Raw genomic sequence first — 16,093 nt, forward strand, 5'->3', positions numbered from 1 at the left:
AAAATCATAAATAACCAGTTATAGGTAAAAATATTTAGGGTTCTTTAAAGTCATTCAACAACAATGCAATGCAACTTAAACCTGGAGAACAGTTTGTAATATTTAAAATTAAATAAAAAATCTACATTCAAAATATATACAGAATATAAAAATAGGCTTAAAACGCTATAAAAATGTGAGTGAGCTATTTGTTCTTTAAGATAAATAATTGAAAAAACTTATTATTATAAAGTTCCGAATTCCAAAATAATATCTCTTGACTCAATAAATATATTTCATTTTATTGGGAACTATCTGTTATCTGTATCTTTTAAAACTATTTTTGAGCTATTAAAAAAATATAAATAAAGAAAAAGGCCAAAGCAACCTGCCATTAGTGCGAATTGACTCATTTCCTTGGTAATCGATTGATGGCAGATTAATTTCGGATCAGTGTATATATGTAACTATATAGCGCTGCGCTTGATTGAACAACTTTTACCGTATTGCCAAAGTGGTTCAACTTGTTGTTGACAATTCTGGCGTTGTTGTTGCCGTGACTCTTGGTTGTTTTTAACCAGGTTGTTTGCTGCGGCAACTCAAGCAGCTGGCAGGCATGAAATGTGTTTGACGAGGATCAAAGGATCAGAGGATCGGAGGATCGGTGGACCACAGATTGGTAGAATTCTCTCTAGAGAAATCCTCGACCTTCGTCAATCAGGCAGCAATTTCGAGTGAGAAAAGGAGAAAACAAGTGCCGAAGTTGCCGCTAGACAAAAAGCGGAATTGAAAATTAGTTTTGGCCAAGGACGGGACGGCAAGGAATCCCCAAACATCGAGCCGACTTTTAATGACTTCCTCCCAAAACGCAGCGCTCGATTATAAATGTCTGTGGGAAAAAAGTTATCTGTTCCAAGTCGAATGGGCAATGCCCTGAGTTAATATACATTGTATTTACCTATTAAATTGAAGGATCTCTTGGCTATTTTGAAAAGTAAGGAACTTAAAATACTTTCAAGCAAAAAAGTACCTTTTAATTATTTGGAATATTGTAAGAAATATTGAAATATAAAAGTAAATATACATTGCCAAATTGAAAAAAGAGCATCCCATCTATAATAAATTGTTATAGTAAATATTTATAAGTTTAAAAAAACAGCATTTAAGCTCCTTCTATTTGAAAAAATACGAAACTTTGGATACTTTAAATCTATGATAAATAGGTACCTCTTATGAAGATGAATATTTAAATAATAATTTCTTTTCTACATCATACAAACATTATAAAATTTAAGCTTTTCAATTAAAGTATTATCCCTAACACCTTTTCAATCTTATCTTAGTCCATTTAACCCTTTTAGGCCCAAAGGGTATCCACAGAACGCCAGAGACCGTAAAAACGCGGCTCATTCGCAGCGCTAAAAGGGAATTTCAGTTTTGATTTACGTGGCGAATTAATTTTGTGGGTTGCCTTCTTGGCTTCTTGGCCCTCAGCCTGCCCCTTGGCCATTCTGTTAACAGACATTAGAAACCGTTGGCCGAAAAACAAAGCAAAATCGGGCAGGAAGCGAAATTGAGCTCGACTAATTCGCATTTAAGTAATTTGCAAATTCGCGCGAACGGCAGTTAATTAAGAAATGCAAGCATTCCCATGGGAAAAGTTTTCTAGAAATGTGTGGCGATGGAGTGCATATACCGATTTGAATATTAAAGAAGATTTTGTATATGAATTATTATTTTATAATATTAATATAATATTTTTATGAACCTTTTTTCACTTATGGGGAAAATACAATTGCAACATTGGTCTATTGAAATATTTAATAATAAATACATTTAATAATTTACATGTATTCGCGATAGGAACTAAACCTTTTAAAAAATAGTTTTTTTAATCTTATGAGATAATAATATTTTTATGAAGTATTTTATTTTTTTACTTTCTCAATTTTAAACTAATTTAATTTAACAAAATGTTAAGATTGTTTATTTTAATGCGACTTTTGTGTCCATTTTTCTCCTTGCAGGACCATCCCAGTTTGAGGGGAACCCCTCTCGCCATGTTGGCCGCCCAGTGCAACAAGCTGTCGAACAAATCCCCACCCCCGCTGGCCGACGCCGCTGTGGGCAAGGGCTTCCATCCGTGGAAGAAGAGCCCCAACTCCCCGGCAGCGGGTTCCAGTGGCTCATCCGGAGGGGGTAATGGCGGAGGAAGCAGCGCCGGCCAGCACTCGCCCTGCGCCATCTCAGCGGCCAGCTCGTCGAGCTCCAGCGGATCCAGCGGAGGACAGTCCTCCAGGAGCCTCTCCGCCAGCGCCAGCACCATGGTGAACATCACAGCTAGGTAAGCAGACAGGCGGCGCACAGCGATCCTCCGGGGACTCCCCAGCGGGTGGATGGTACTCAGGCCTTTGGGATCTAGAAGAGTCTTTAAACAAGTAGATAAAACTGGGAATCAGTTTGTTATAGTTACCAAGGTTTTTCCACAATACTCTTGCGAGATATATTTTATGCTAAAGAATATTTCTTAGTCAGGGATTCCGAAAAACGGTCAACAAAGAAATATTTTCCATAAAATTCAAAGTATAATGATGATAAAGTGGTAGGAAAGACGTACAATAATGATTTAGTGGTAGGAAAGATACTTAAGTTTTAAAATTACTATGCTTGAGAGAATATACTACGATGATATAGTGGTAAAAAATATATTTGAAGTATAATTAGAGGCCAGAAGAATACAGGATTGCCATCTTTGGGAGGATATACTATGATGTTACAAATCAAAGGCGAGAATACAGTATTCCTATACGTGAAAGAATATTTTATGATAATATAGTGTACTGGATCCTTGAGAAAATATACCAGGATGATATAATAAACAAGATATTTGAAGTATATCGAAGGTTACAGGATTGCTTTCCTTGAGAGGATATACTATGATGATATAGTGATAGGCAATATATTTGAAATATAGTGAGAGGCTAGTAGAATGGATTACTATATATTGTGATGATATAGCGGTAATGAAGAAGTTTAAAGTATAACCAAAGGCTAGAATATAGGAATGCTATCCTTAGAGATGATATAGTAAACAATTTATTTGAACTTTAATCAAAGGCTTGGCATCCCTTAGAGGGTATACCACAATGATATAGGGGTAGGCAAGATATTGGAAGTATAGAATACGGGATTGCCATCCCTGGAAGGTCCATCCACATCCACATCCACCCACCTGGTACGGGGCATTCCCGGGGAGCGCTGTGCGCGGACAGCCGCAGCAGCTGGCCCTATACGACCCGCGAGTAATTTCAGCATCTATCCTTACAGTCGCCCCCTGGCCTCCTCCTGCGCGGCGGTGGGCGGGGGCTCCGCCTCCTCGGGCGGTGGCTCCTCCTCCTCCTCCGCCGCCTCCGGATCGCACTCCTCCTCCGCCTCCTCCTCGTCGGCCTCCGCGATGGCAGCGGCCTATGGCTCTGATCTTTACTTCCCGAACGCCTCCACCTCGAACATGGACAACCATCATATGCACCAGGGCCTTCTCGGCAAGGTGGAGGCCGGAGCGGCGGCCTTTGGGGGTGTCTACTCCCGCCATCCCTACGATTGGCCCTTCAATGCCGTGAGCCACAAGGAGGCGGCCAGCGTGAATTCCGGCTGGTGGGATATGCACAGTGCCGCCGGCTCCTGGCTGGACATGGGTGGTGCCGGCATGCACTCCACGATGGCCAACTATGCCAGCGAGAATTACAGCTCGGCGCTGAGTCACTCGCTCCTGGGATCCGGCCAGCATTTGCTGCAGGACACCTACAAGAGCATGTTGCCCGGCCAGGGTGTGGGCGTGGGCGGCGGCGTGGGCATTGGAGTGGGCGTGGGCATGGGTGGCTTCTCCTTGCCACATAGCTCACCATCGGCGGCAGCGGCGGCGGCAGCAACGGCAGCGGCAGCAGCCGCCGGTGGTTCCCCGCAGGGTGGCTCCCCATCAACGCCATCGCCAAGATCACAGCGGCGTTATGCTGGTCGGGCCACCTGCGATTGCCCCAATTGTCAGGAGGCGGAGCGCCTGGGCCCCGCGGGCGTCCATTTGCGCAAGAAGAACATCCATTCGTGCCACATACCCGGCTGTGGCAAGGTATATGGGAAGACGTCGCATCTGAAGGCTCACCTGCGGTGGCACACCGGCGAGCGTCCCTTTGTGTGCAACTGGCTGTTCTGCGGCAAGCGCTTCACGCGCTCCGATGAGCTGCAACGGCACTTGAGGACGCACACCGGCGAGAAGCGCTTTGCATGCCCCGTGTGCAACAAGCGGTTTATGCGCAGCGACCATTTGGCCAAGCACGTGAAGACGCACAATGGCACGGCCGGCCACCAGGTCAATGGCCATGGTGGCCATGGGCTGAAGAAGGGCTCCTCGGAATCGTGCAGCGATTCGGAGGAGGCCGCCAACCAGTCGGGCGAGTCCAACGGGCTGGGCGGCGTGGGCAGTGGCCCTCAGACGGGCGGGGTCGGTGGCGGCGGGGGTGGCTCGGGATCAGCTTCCGGTACCGGATTGGCCAGCGGCAGTGGAAGTGGTGGAAATGGAAGTGGCGCTGGGGGCAACTCGTCCTCCGGTGGCGGCGGCGGCTCCAGCTCCACATCCAATTCCAATTCCAACTCCGGTGGGTCGAGCGGGTCCGTTTCCGGTTCCGGTTCTGGGAGCAGCCATCCCGGCACCCCGACCTCGCTGCACGCGCACAGCGCCAATGGCACGTCCAGCAGCCTGCTGGGCGGCGGTCTGCACCTGGCCACGCCGCACCAGATGGTCGCCGCGGGCGGTTCGCCGGTGATGCTCCACCAGCAGCAGCAGCAACAGCAGCAGCAGCAGCAGCAGCAACAGCAGCAGCAGCAGCAGCAACATCAGCAGCAGCAGCAGCAGCAACACCAGCAGCAGCAGCAGCAGCAACACCATCAGCAGCAGCAGCAGCAACACCACCAACACCTTCATCAGCAATTCGGCCAGCAGCAGCAGCAGCAGCATCCCCATCACCACCTGCACCACCATGCCCACCACTCGCACCACCTGGCCACCGGTGGCTCACCTGGCCTGGATCCCAGCTCCCTGGTGGACATCAAGCCACCCATGGTTTGAGGTTCGCTGGGACCCTTCCTGTTCACCAACTAAGGAATGGGTTCCATCTCAAATATATCTGATAATATATATCATCTAAAAGCTATCCGGCGGTTGTACATATTCGATAAAGCCCGCTCTATGTGTCTATGGCGCTTATCCCCAGCACTAATCTGAAAAACGATAAATAAATATCTATTGCTTGTAGCCTATTTGTTTAGTCTAAGCCATTTTCTAGTATATCTAGTTGTATCCCTAAAAAAATACTGAAGGGAGTTCGAGTTTTTTTTTTTGTATTTTTTTTACTAGCCCTATGAATATGTAATTTTTTTCATAGCCCCTAAGCAAATATATATATATACGATATTAACCAAGAGACAAGCTTCGAGCACCACAAAAAAAAAAAAAAACATAATTATGCAATTCTAAACGAAGGAACCTAAAATATATAAATATAAATACGGATATTGAGCGGGGGAAAAACATCATAAATATATTTCTAGTCCAATTATGAAGTGTGAGCGAACCAAAATTGTAAAAAAACAAAAAAAATATGTAACAGGGGGGGATTTGAACTCTGGCCCTTGTAAATTAGCATATGGCCTTCAAATATTTTTGCTAACCCCATCGAGGTCGATCGATCGATATCGGTATCGATATCGATATCTTAGACGCTAGTGCTTTAATCGATCCCAACTAAACAAAATGAAGAAAACCAAGCTAAACTAAATGTGTTTTTGTTGTTTTATTTGAACTAGGCTTAGGGCAGATACTTAGATACTTAGCGCACACACACACACACACACACAGAAAACAGCACGGATGCAAAACAAAAAAAAAAAAAACAAAAAACAAATAACGCAATTTATCATCTTCGATTACTTTTTTTTGTCTATGTAAATTAATTATTTAAAATACGAATAAACTATTTAAATTTCATTCAAAATAAATGTACAACAAAACGCGAGCGTTTCCAAATCATTTGGGCTATGGACTTAGATATGTATATATATGGATATGGGGTAAAAACGGAGACTTAATCAATTTGGTAAATCAATCTTTGTATCTGCAAATAAGCGTAAAATATGTTTATCTGATTTTCGGGGGGTGGCTTAGACGGATTTTTATTTGGGGATGCCCGCCGAACTGCTGGACTTCCGGCAGCAACTCCCAACTCAGGCCAGTTCATCTGGTCGTTAACGACATTTAACGCTCTCAATCTCGACTGAAGGATACTAAGGCTTTGGGGGGGTTAAAAGGTCGACCCTGATGTCCTGATATCCTGATGTGTGTGTGGGTGATTTAAATTTTATTACCGTGAATGAGGCAAGGCACCCTCGCAATCCCCGAAACAATCCTCTGGAACAGATTGCCCGTCAAGTGGGTGCAGATTGTTTCCATCATCCCTTTTATATTCGTTTGCCTTTTTGGAAGTGGATTAAGCTGCGCAGTTATTTTTCCCGCTGGTGTTTTGACATCCTCGGTGGGGGTGTGGTCGCCCAGGGGGCAAAAACAATTTGCCAGGGCAATGAATCCAAGATTCAAATGAATAAGGATCTGGTCGAGATGGCAAACTGGGCGACGAGCACTCTCGACATCGGGGGGCATTAATGGATGGCCCTCACTGCTCTCTTAAAGCGTTTGCAGGGCCATAAAGAATTAATGTCGCAATCGTACTCAAGTAATACCAGAATGTCGTGAGAAAGAAATGAAAATAAAGGAATGGTATACATATTTAAGATTAAATAAATGATTTGCACCAAATAAAAGGTAAAATATGATTGATATTATGATATATGTTTATATGATCGCAGTTATTTTCTGGCTGATTTTTTTGGGTGGAAAAAAAGGGTCTTAGTTTTTTGCGGAAATCCAATATTTTTCTTAGACCATTTTTGCTGTAACTTGGTCAAAAATGGTCCAAAATCTAAAAGGCGCTCTGTTATAAACAGCTAACAAGCTAGATAATAATTCGCAATTATTTTCTGGTTGATCCTAACAACTAAAAATTTTCGCAAGTTTTCACTTTTTTTATAAGGGGTTGGTATCATCTATTTTTGTGAAAATTGGTCAAAAATTAAATTTTTTAGGTGTGAATGTGAATTTATTAGAAATTTTGTTACGAGTTCAACAAGGTATGACATTCGATTTTTGAGCCATTACTTTTCTTGCTTCGGCCAAAATACTGATTTTTTTTGGGTGGAAAAAACGAATCTCAGTTTTTTTGCGATAAACCGATTTTTTTCTTAGACCATTTTTGCTGTAACTTGGTCAAAAATGGTTCAAAATCTAAAGAGCGCACTGTTATGGACAGCTAACAAGCTAGGGAATTGATCGCAGTTATTTCATGGTTGATTCTAGGAACTTAAAATTTTCGCAAATTTTCACTTTTTTTACAAGGGGTTGGTATCATCTATTTTTGTGAAAATTGGTCAAAAATTAAATTTTTTAGGTGTGAATGTGAATTTATTAGAAATTTTGTTACGAGTTCAACAAGGTATGACATTCGATTTTTGAGCCATTACTTTTCTTGCTTCGGCCAAAATACTGATTTTTTTTGGGTGGAAAAAACGAATCTCAGTTTTTTTGCGATAAACCGATTTTTTTCTTAGACCATTTTTGCTGTAACTTGGTCAAAAATGGTTCAAAATCTAAAGAGCGCACTGTTATGGACAGCTAACAAGCTAGGGAGTTGATCGCAGTTTTTTCATGGTTGATTCTAGGAACTTAAAATTTTCGCAAATTTTCACTTTTTTTACAAGGGGTAGTATCATCTTTTTTTGTGAAAATTGGTCAAAAATAAAATTTTTTAGGTGTGAATGCCAATTTATTGGAATTACGAGATCAACAAGGTATGATATTTCATTTTTGGGCTATTACTTTTATCGTTTTGGCCAAAATACTGCCCTTTTATGGGTTCAAATTAGTGATCTTATACAATCAATTACAAATTACAAATTCATAAATAAAATAAAATATAGAATATTTAAAGGCACCAAAACTGTCTTAATTGGTGTTTCCCAAAAGGACTCTCAAGTGCGGTGAATCGGAATGAGGCAACAATTTTCCTCACTCTCCCGGGATCCTTGACTCCTGTTTTCTGGGTATTGTGTGTCACATGGTAGCCGCATCCCGCTGGGCACCCCACCCGAACCCACTCCTCCCCCGCAGGATTCGGATTTCAAAAGAGTGCCAGAGCAAGTTGTAAATTAAAATAATGAAAAATACAAACACAAAAGGAGCGGGGGCTGTGGGAAAAGAGATAGCTAGCGACATAAAACAAAGGACAGGACATGCGTTTGGCATCGGCTTGCAAAGGACATGGGCTGGCTGTAAATATATATACATATATATATATGTGCCTACAATACTTATATAGTGGGAAAGCAGAGCCGAGAATAAAACTGAATAAATCAGAAGAGGCCAAGGTGGATCTGCAGTTGAGTTGGGGCAGAAAGATTGAGGCGATGACGATGATAAACGAGCGACTCTGCGGCGCTGACAAAATCATTAGCAGCAAACTTTAATTAAAATATGATTTTCACACATTTGAGCCGAGTTAGGCGCCAGAAACGAGAGATCCCCATCATTCACAGACCCCCATTCCCCAAATCTCCAATCTTCAATGCCCAAAACAAAAACCCCAAGAAAGTGTCAACGCCGGAGTTGCCAAAGGCATCCGAGGAATCTTTTAATGGTTGCCACGCCCCCGCCAGCCCCCGTTCACAAATCTTGTTCACACATTGTTTTCATTAAGCAAAAAAATGAAACGCGCACAGAAAATATTTGCATACCCTCTAAATAAATCAATAAGTTGGGGTATGCCAGGCTATAAAACGGGAGTATCATGCATCCTGAATAAGATAATATGGAAAACTGGGCTATGATTATTATAACAAATATGATAATAACAATATACTTGGAATTTAATCTTTATGTATCTTAATGTTTAGGTTTTAGGGGACATAATTGTATTGACAGTTTTTAAATTTAAATAAGGTAGTCTTAACTATAAAGTGGGAATATCTAGCACTTTTTAAAGAATAAGAAAATATGAGAAACAAGATCACAATTATTATTAAAAATCATTAATAATAATAATAATAACTATAACGTTATAAGAATAAAATGAAATTTTTATTTTAATTTAAGGTAAGAATGAATTATTATCGATGCTTAAATGACTAAAAACAATTGTTTTTAAAATTCTTAGCATTTTGTGTTAGTTTTTCAAACTATAAACAAAGTGTGAAACTAGAAATGTAATAGATGATTATTTAATTTCCAACTTAAGATCTCCTCTTAAGATCTCTCTCGAATTCCGAATACTACTGGGAACCTGCCGAGTTGATAGTATCCGGCATTATCTTTTAAATCTTTAGTCGCTGCCTGAATGGAGACTCCGTGATTTGGAGTTGTTGAGGTTGTTTGGAGCATCTCCGCTGTCATCTTGTTTCGACATCTGTTTGCATTTGACACGATTATTTATGTTTATCGCGCGTTAAATGCGCCCTATTATCAGCATAATAATCGTAATTAAAAGCCAACTAATTTATGGCAGTGATTTATGCCGCGACTCTCATCTCGGATTCCAGGCATTCCCTATTTCCTCTGGGTTTCGCTGGGTTCCTCTGGATTCCACTGGATTCCTTCGACTTTTCCTCGGCTTCCCAACCCCACCCAACATTTTGACTTCTCAATTTTCGGTCTGGCACTGCGCAATTCGGTAATATCCCGCTGGGCCAGGATAACCGACCGAACGCAAAGGATACCCGCTGGGTGTTTTAATCTCATTAACTGTCGGCGCGATTTCGACGCTCTTTCCCTTCGTCGCATATAATATATATGCTCTCTGTGACCTCTGATTACAAATGTTGTGTTGTTGTGGCGGCAATAACATTTAAGCAAATTTCATTTGTTATCCTGCGGTTTCTATTTTTCACGGTTAGAGGGGTCGCGTGCCCCTCCCTGTATCGTAACTTGGCTAAATGGTAAAGTTCAATACAGGATAATAGAGAATTATGCCATTATTGGTCGTGTATCCAAGCTCTGGGTCACATTTATGGAAAACTGAAATATGGCAAACTGAAATTTTGGAATCTAAATCACAACATCAGCACATAATGTTTTTGCCAAAATACAGATTTATAAAAAAAAATATTTTGCCTTACACTTCTTAGCTCTTTGAACAATATCGTCTAAGTTTAAAAAGAAAGATGTAGCTGAAAAATAAATATTTAAAGATATGACACTTTGAAATCAAAATCCAACTGGTAAAAAATAAGTTTCATCGTTCAGTTGAGTAAAAAATTTGGCCACCAGTAAAACAAACATTTTTCAAAAAATGTAACATTACCATAAGCCATTTAAAGACCTATTAGAAAATTAAACTATACATTTTAAGAGATATTCTATTTTTCGATGATGATAATTATTTTATTATAATCCATTAAATCTAGTAAAGGATTTTAGAAATGTAGATAAAGGCTATCATTTTAAAGTTCTATATTTCGAATATGTTAAGTCGCAGGTTTCTTTTAGATACACCTTTTCAAAATCCAACTATTCCGAAAATTTAAAATCACAGGCTTTTTGAGTTACATACTTTCAAATTTGGCTGCAATAGACCAATTCTTAAAACCCAAAAACTAATGTTTCGATAAGCGATGAAAAGATCTGGGTAGCCTTTATCTTAAAATGAACCATGACAGGTTTTAAATTGAAATTTGTAGTAACTGATTGTACTTAGAGAACTTGGAAAGGTTACATTAGTTACAAATAAGACTGGTTACCACTACCGGATCATTGCCAAAAATTTCCCGACCTTTAAGGTGCGCTGGAAAAGGCTTCTCCCATTCATTTGCAGTCATTACGAATTCCCCGCAGGTTTCCCAGCAAATGGCCTCAATTGTTGCCTTTTTAGCCACTAATTGCTCAATTAGCCGGTTGGCCCGGCCACATGACATGGCCCGAACCGAGGCCACACCCCCCAGCCCAGTCCGCCCCCTTTTTCAACCCCTTCCTCCCCCCCCCCCCCCCCCCCTCCCACTCATAAGGCAATTATTTAATGTACCCATATCTCTGGGGCACTTCTACGGGAATATATGTAGTGGCATATAGTTCAAGCTTCTGTTGTTGGCCAGAGATACACGAATATGCCATACTTAAATATATATATACTCACTTATCCGGCGGCACTCCCCTTGCTCCTAATAAGTTCGTTAACAACTCTTCGAATGGTAATATTTAATTTCGACTGCGTCTCCAATTGACGAACCTATCATTTCGGACTGCGTGCGTTTGAGCGGAAGTTCCCAAAGGGTTGAGTTCCCAGTCCTGTCAGTCGCACTTGGCGGGTTTTTGGGCTGAGAAAGTGCAAGTACAGTGAAGCTAGGCCGGGGAAGGCCTCGTCTGATAAATAACTATACTATACCATCTATCTTCTATACCATCTAAAGCGTTAAGATATTAAAAAATTATCTTAATTCTTTATATAAGAAAATTCTTGTAAGCCCACTGAACATAAACGATTTGTACAAGTCGAATGCGAGTAAAATACTCTAAAAGGAAAAACAGAACAGCCATGAATATTTTATAAAACGTATATTTAAATGCAATATTATATTACAAATATTTATGTCAAGGTATAATATATTAAATACTATGTTAATGATACTTACTATAGGCAGTTTCTAATTAAATAAAAAAAGAGTTTCATATTATACTCACAGCTTAAAATCTAGAAATAAACTAGAATGGTAAATTTTAATACTTTCTTATTTAAAACGTATAATAAAATCCATTATGGATGAACACCAAAACTAAAAGATTTAAATTGATTATAAAATTGATGAATTTACTACGTTTTCTTATCACTAAAGATATACACTATGATATATAGGCCTTTATATAAAAGATTGGACTAACCAAAGTGGATTGTTATTATATTTTTTAAAGTGTCTTTATTTTTAAGAATTAGAATCAGGATTTCCGCTTTAAGGTATCTCCCCTGCTTGTAAATAATTGAGCGCTTATTTTCGAAACTTCAAATGCCATTTAATTGTGGCACGCAATCGCAGAAAGGATATTAGGATCCATCGATGGCAGATAGTTGCATTTAATTACGTCAGATTGGATCTGCTCCGGTTCATTGCAGCCAACTGGCAGGAAGGAGAGAGGCAGCGGAGCCGAAGGACACGCAAGGCCAGAGGACAAAGGACTCAAGAGCCGGGACCCCGGATCCGAACCCAAGGGATACACAAAGAGTTGAGGAGCAGGGAGTTCCTTAACCTCGGCGGAGGACACTTGCCTTCCGAGCGTCAAGTATCCTTAGACAATTACCTTGCCCCGAGATGATTATCTGCTAGAGTTAAATTCGATACCGTCTATTAGCCTCGTTATTATCCTTTTTCTGCACCCGAGTGAGTGTCTCCTTTTTGCTCTTATTTCTCCACTTCCCTGCCATTTGAAGTAGTATCGTGTGTCAGGGCGAATCTCCCATTCACATACACTCGTATGTGGTGTATATAAGGTCTGGGTGCCGCCGAGTAGTACCTGTTCTTCTGATCCTGCCTTTCGAGATCCTGGAGCTCCCACGCTGCAATAATATTCCATTCCATTGATGAAACGGGAGATTCTCGATGATGATGATGGGAATGCCAGGGGCGCACAGGAAGTGCGAGAGTGTCGAGCTATTTTGTCGGCTTATCATCCATCATCCGCACATTAGATGATTCCCGAGTGCCATTCCTTGCTAATATAAGTCTTCGGTTTCACAAAAAAATAAAAAAATACACAAAAATAAAGGAAAAGGTTGTTGGCAACATGTGTTTTTCGGTTCGGTTTTTATCAGATTTCCCCCGGCACAACTTGCCCGATTCTCACAATTAGCCCCGCTCCAGTTCTCTACTCTTATTTTTCCCATATCGGTACACGCCCACTTGTCAACATTGCATTCGTGAAAACTGAAAAAATTACTGGAAGTACTCTAAACCGAAAAAGCGGAAAACGGATCAGAAATTCCACATGTCCGCAGCTGGCAGTTACAAATTTCCGTGCTTTATAATTAATATTTTTCAAATGAAAGGTATTACAATTAGTTTTTTGTTCCGGCTTTCTTTTTGTCCGTTTTTTTTTTGTTTTTTTCATATATCCCCATGGACGTTTTGCGGTTTGACGCTGCTGTCGTGTAGCTTGTTAAGACCAACAACAATTATGGTAAAACAATAAAGTAAAGTTGGTAAAAAAAACAAGTGCGACTGACAAGTGAGGTGAATACTCAGAGTCCTAAAAGTCGAACATCCTTTGATACTCTTACAAATATTGGGAGTATTTTCTTGTGTAATACTTATGCATTATGTTGCAAGCAATTGGCTAAACATTATAATCATCTTTACAAGACTGAGGATCTAGGAAGATAGACAAAAAAACAAAGAAATATATCGAATTTTCGCCAAAAAACTAAGATTCCTATTTTCCACCAAAAAACCATCAGTATTTTGGCCGAAACAAGAAAAGTAATGGCCCAAAAATCGAATGTTATACCTTGTTTAACTCTTAATAAAATTTCCATTAAATTCACATTCACACCTAAAAAATTTAATTTTTGACCAATTTTCACAAAAATAGATGATACAACCCCTTGTAAAAAAAAGTGAAAATTTGAGAAAATTTTTAGTTTTTAGAATCAGCCAGAAAATAAATTCGATTAATTATATAGCTTATAAGCTGTCCAAAACAGTGCGCCTTTTACATTTTGGACTATTTTTGACCAAGTTACAGCAAAAATGGTCAAAGAAAATTATCGGTTTTTTGCAAAAAAACTAAGATTCTTTTTTTCCACCCAAATAAAATCAGTATTTTGGCCGAAACAATAAAAGTTATAGCTCAAAAATCGATTGTCATACCTTGTTGAACTCGTAACAAAATTTCCAATAAATTCGCATTCACACCTAAGAAATTTTATTTTTGACCCATTTTTACAAAAAAAGATATACAACCCCTTGTAAACAAAAATGAAAATTTGGGAAATTTTTTAGTTTTTAGAATCAGCCAGAAAATAACTGCGACTAATTATCTAGCTTGTTAGCTGTCCATAACAGTACGCCTTTTATATTTTGGACCATTTTTGACCAAGATACATCAAAAATGGTCTATGAAAAATTTCGGTTTTTCGCCAAAAAATTAAGATCCTTTTTTCCACCCAAAAAAATAAGTATTTTGGGCGAAACAATAAAAGTAATGGTAATGGTTACTTCTTACTACAAATTACAAATACCCAGCTTGAATAAGAGTGTCCTGGGAAACTATAAATCGTAGTGCACATGCCTTTCGCACCAAAGCCGCAGGACATTCTCAATTATTCAGCAGGCTTTGATGGCCTCAACGAGGTGCCACAATAAAAAATACAGCTACATATATTTAAAAAAAAAAAATATGCCACAATTGGTGGGCATTAATAATTATTTTTCCGTTTCCTTTATATGGAAATTATAGAGCTGCAAAAGTTTGAGATTGCCCTTCCCCATCCCCTCGAACTTTTCAACTCCCCGACAATTGTACGGTCCTTTGGTATATCCTGTATATGGGAACCTTGGCCAGTTGTGCGATTCCCAATCGCAATCCCTGTAATTCCGGCAGTGTGTATGTTGTGTCAACAGATGTGTGGGTTCCAATGCCACTTCTCCACTGCGCCACTGCATCGCGTGTCGATCCTCGCCTGCAGTCATCGGCTCTGCTTACGTAAATAGAATTGTGCAACAAATTGCCGTCGCTGGCAGGCCTTAGAAAAATCCGAATCCGCCCACCTGGTCACCTGATTTTGGGGTGATAGTTCTATCAGGGGCTAGAAGGTCGCCAAACTGGTAAAATTGGCAGGAAAAAGCAGCCAAATTGGATAATTTTGGGATAATAAGTGGACAGGCAGTTCCCTCGAAATAGGCCAGAATTTTAAATAAATTCTAAAATACTTTGCGTCTTACTATAAAATATAAAATACCTATTTTTGCACAACTTATAAATAGCTAATATTGAATTAAAATAGGTTGATATGTGAAATTTACCAGAAAAAGGCACTTAATTAGATAACTTGTTAGAAATTTAAAGCTAAAGCTATGATTTTCTGGATATATTATATTAATAACAAATTTTATTTATCAAAAAGAAGTCTTCGAAATTTTTAACTGAACTATTTGTAGAAAAATCCCACCTTAAAAGTTATATTTTCATGAGATCAGAGAATAAATCAAAAGAATTCTAATTAATGAGTATCTAATTTATTATTTTATTTATTTTTGTAAGCCTAATCAACATTAAGCTTAGCTTAAGATATATATAAAATATCAACTTCTTTACAAAACCAATTATTTTGTAAGCATCTCTAAAATCATCAAATAAATATAAAATAAAAATGTCTCGAATATTTTAAATAGACTGCGAAATAAAACAAATAACATTTTCAATTAGCTAAAGTTTTTTTAAAAACATTTTCTAGGAATTCGCTTGTAGTGATTACCTTTAAAGTGTGTTATCATTAGCGATTTCTAAATCACACTCATCACTGCTCATTCCCTTGCCGAAAAAATTCCATTTCGCATTTTGTAATCCTAATGAAAATCATTTGTCGAGAGCCGTTCGAGCAGAATAATTTGCCCCGGAAATCTGTGCGCTGACTGTCAACTATTTCGTGGTGCCAGCGGCTAATTTAAAGAAAAGTTAAAAAGAGAAAATCTAACGATGGACCAGTTGAAAGTCGAGTAATTGCATTTGGCCAGGGAAGCAACCCCGTGGCATTTACGCAATTTGACATAATCCATTTAGCATTCATCAGAACTGGAAATATTTTGGGGAGGAAGAGGACTGGGACTACCTGGGATCCGGTTGACCAGTGTCCTGTTCGCAAAAGGACACATTTGCAACCCCTTCTCTGGGTTATATTCTACCCTTCTAACATTTCCCCCCTCTCAAACGACGACTCATGTCAATGGCATTCTGTATGGCTACTCGTTTCTAAGA

General features: G+C 39.6%; 1 protein-coding gene across 3 annotated transcripts in view; it reads left to right on the forward strand.

The window, feature by feature from the left end:
- LOC119557199 (transcription factor Sp9) overlaps window positions 1-6,047 on the forward strand; it is a 32,496-nt gene extending 26,449 nt beyond the window's left edge. For 2 of the 3 annotated variants that reach the window (XM_037869852.1, XM_037869853.1), the window contains 2 exons: window positions 2,007-2,323; window positions 3,292-6,047. In XM_037869852.1, coding sequence (XP_037725780.1) covers window positions 2,007-2,323; window positions 3,292-5,101 — 2,127 coding nt within the window. In that variant the 3' untranslated portion in view covers window positions 5,102-6,047. The remainder of the gene's footprint in view (window positions 1-2,006; window positions 2,324-3,291) is intronic. The other variant, XM_037869854.1, reaches the window with a different exon arrangement.
- The last annotated feature ends 10,046 nt before the right edge of the window (window positions 6,048-16,093 follow it).

Source organism: Drosophila subpulchrella, chromosome X (genome assembly GCF_014743375.2).
Source record: "Drosophila subpulchrella strain 33 F10 #4 breed RU33 chromosome X, RU_Dsub_v1.1 Primary Assembly, whole genome shotgun sequence".
NCBI lineage: Eukaryota > Metazoa > Arthropoda > Insecta > Diptera > Drosophilidae > Drosophila > Drosophila subpulchrella.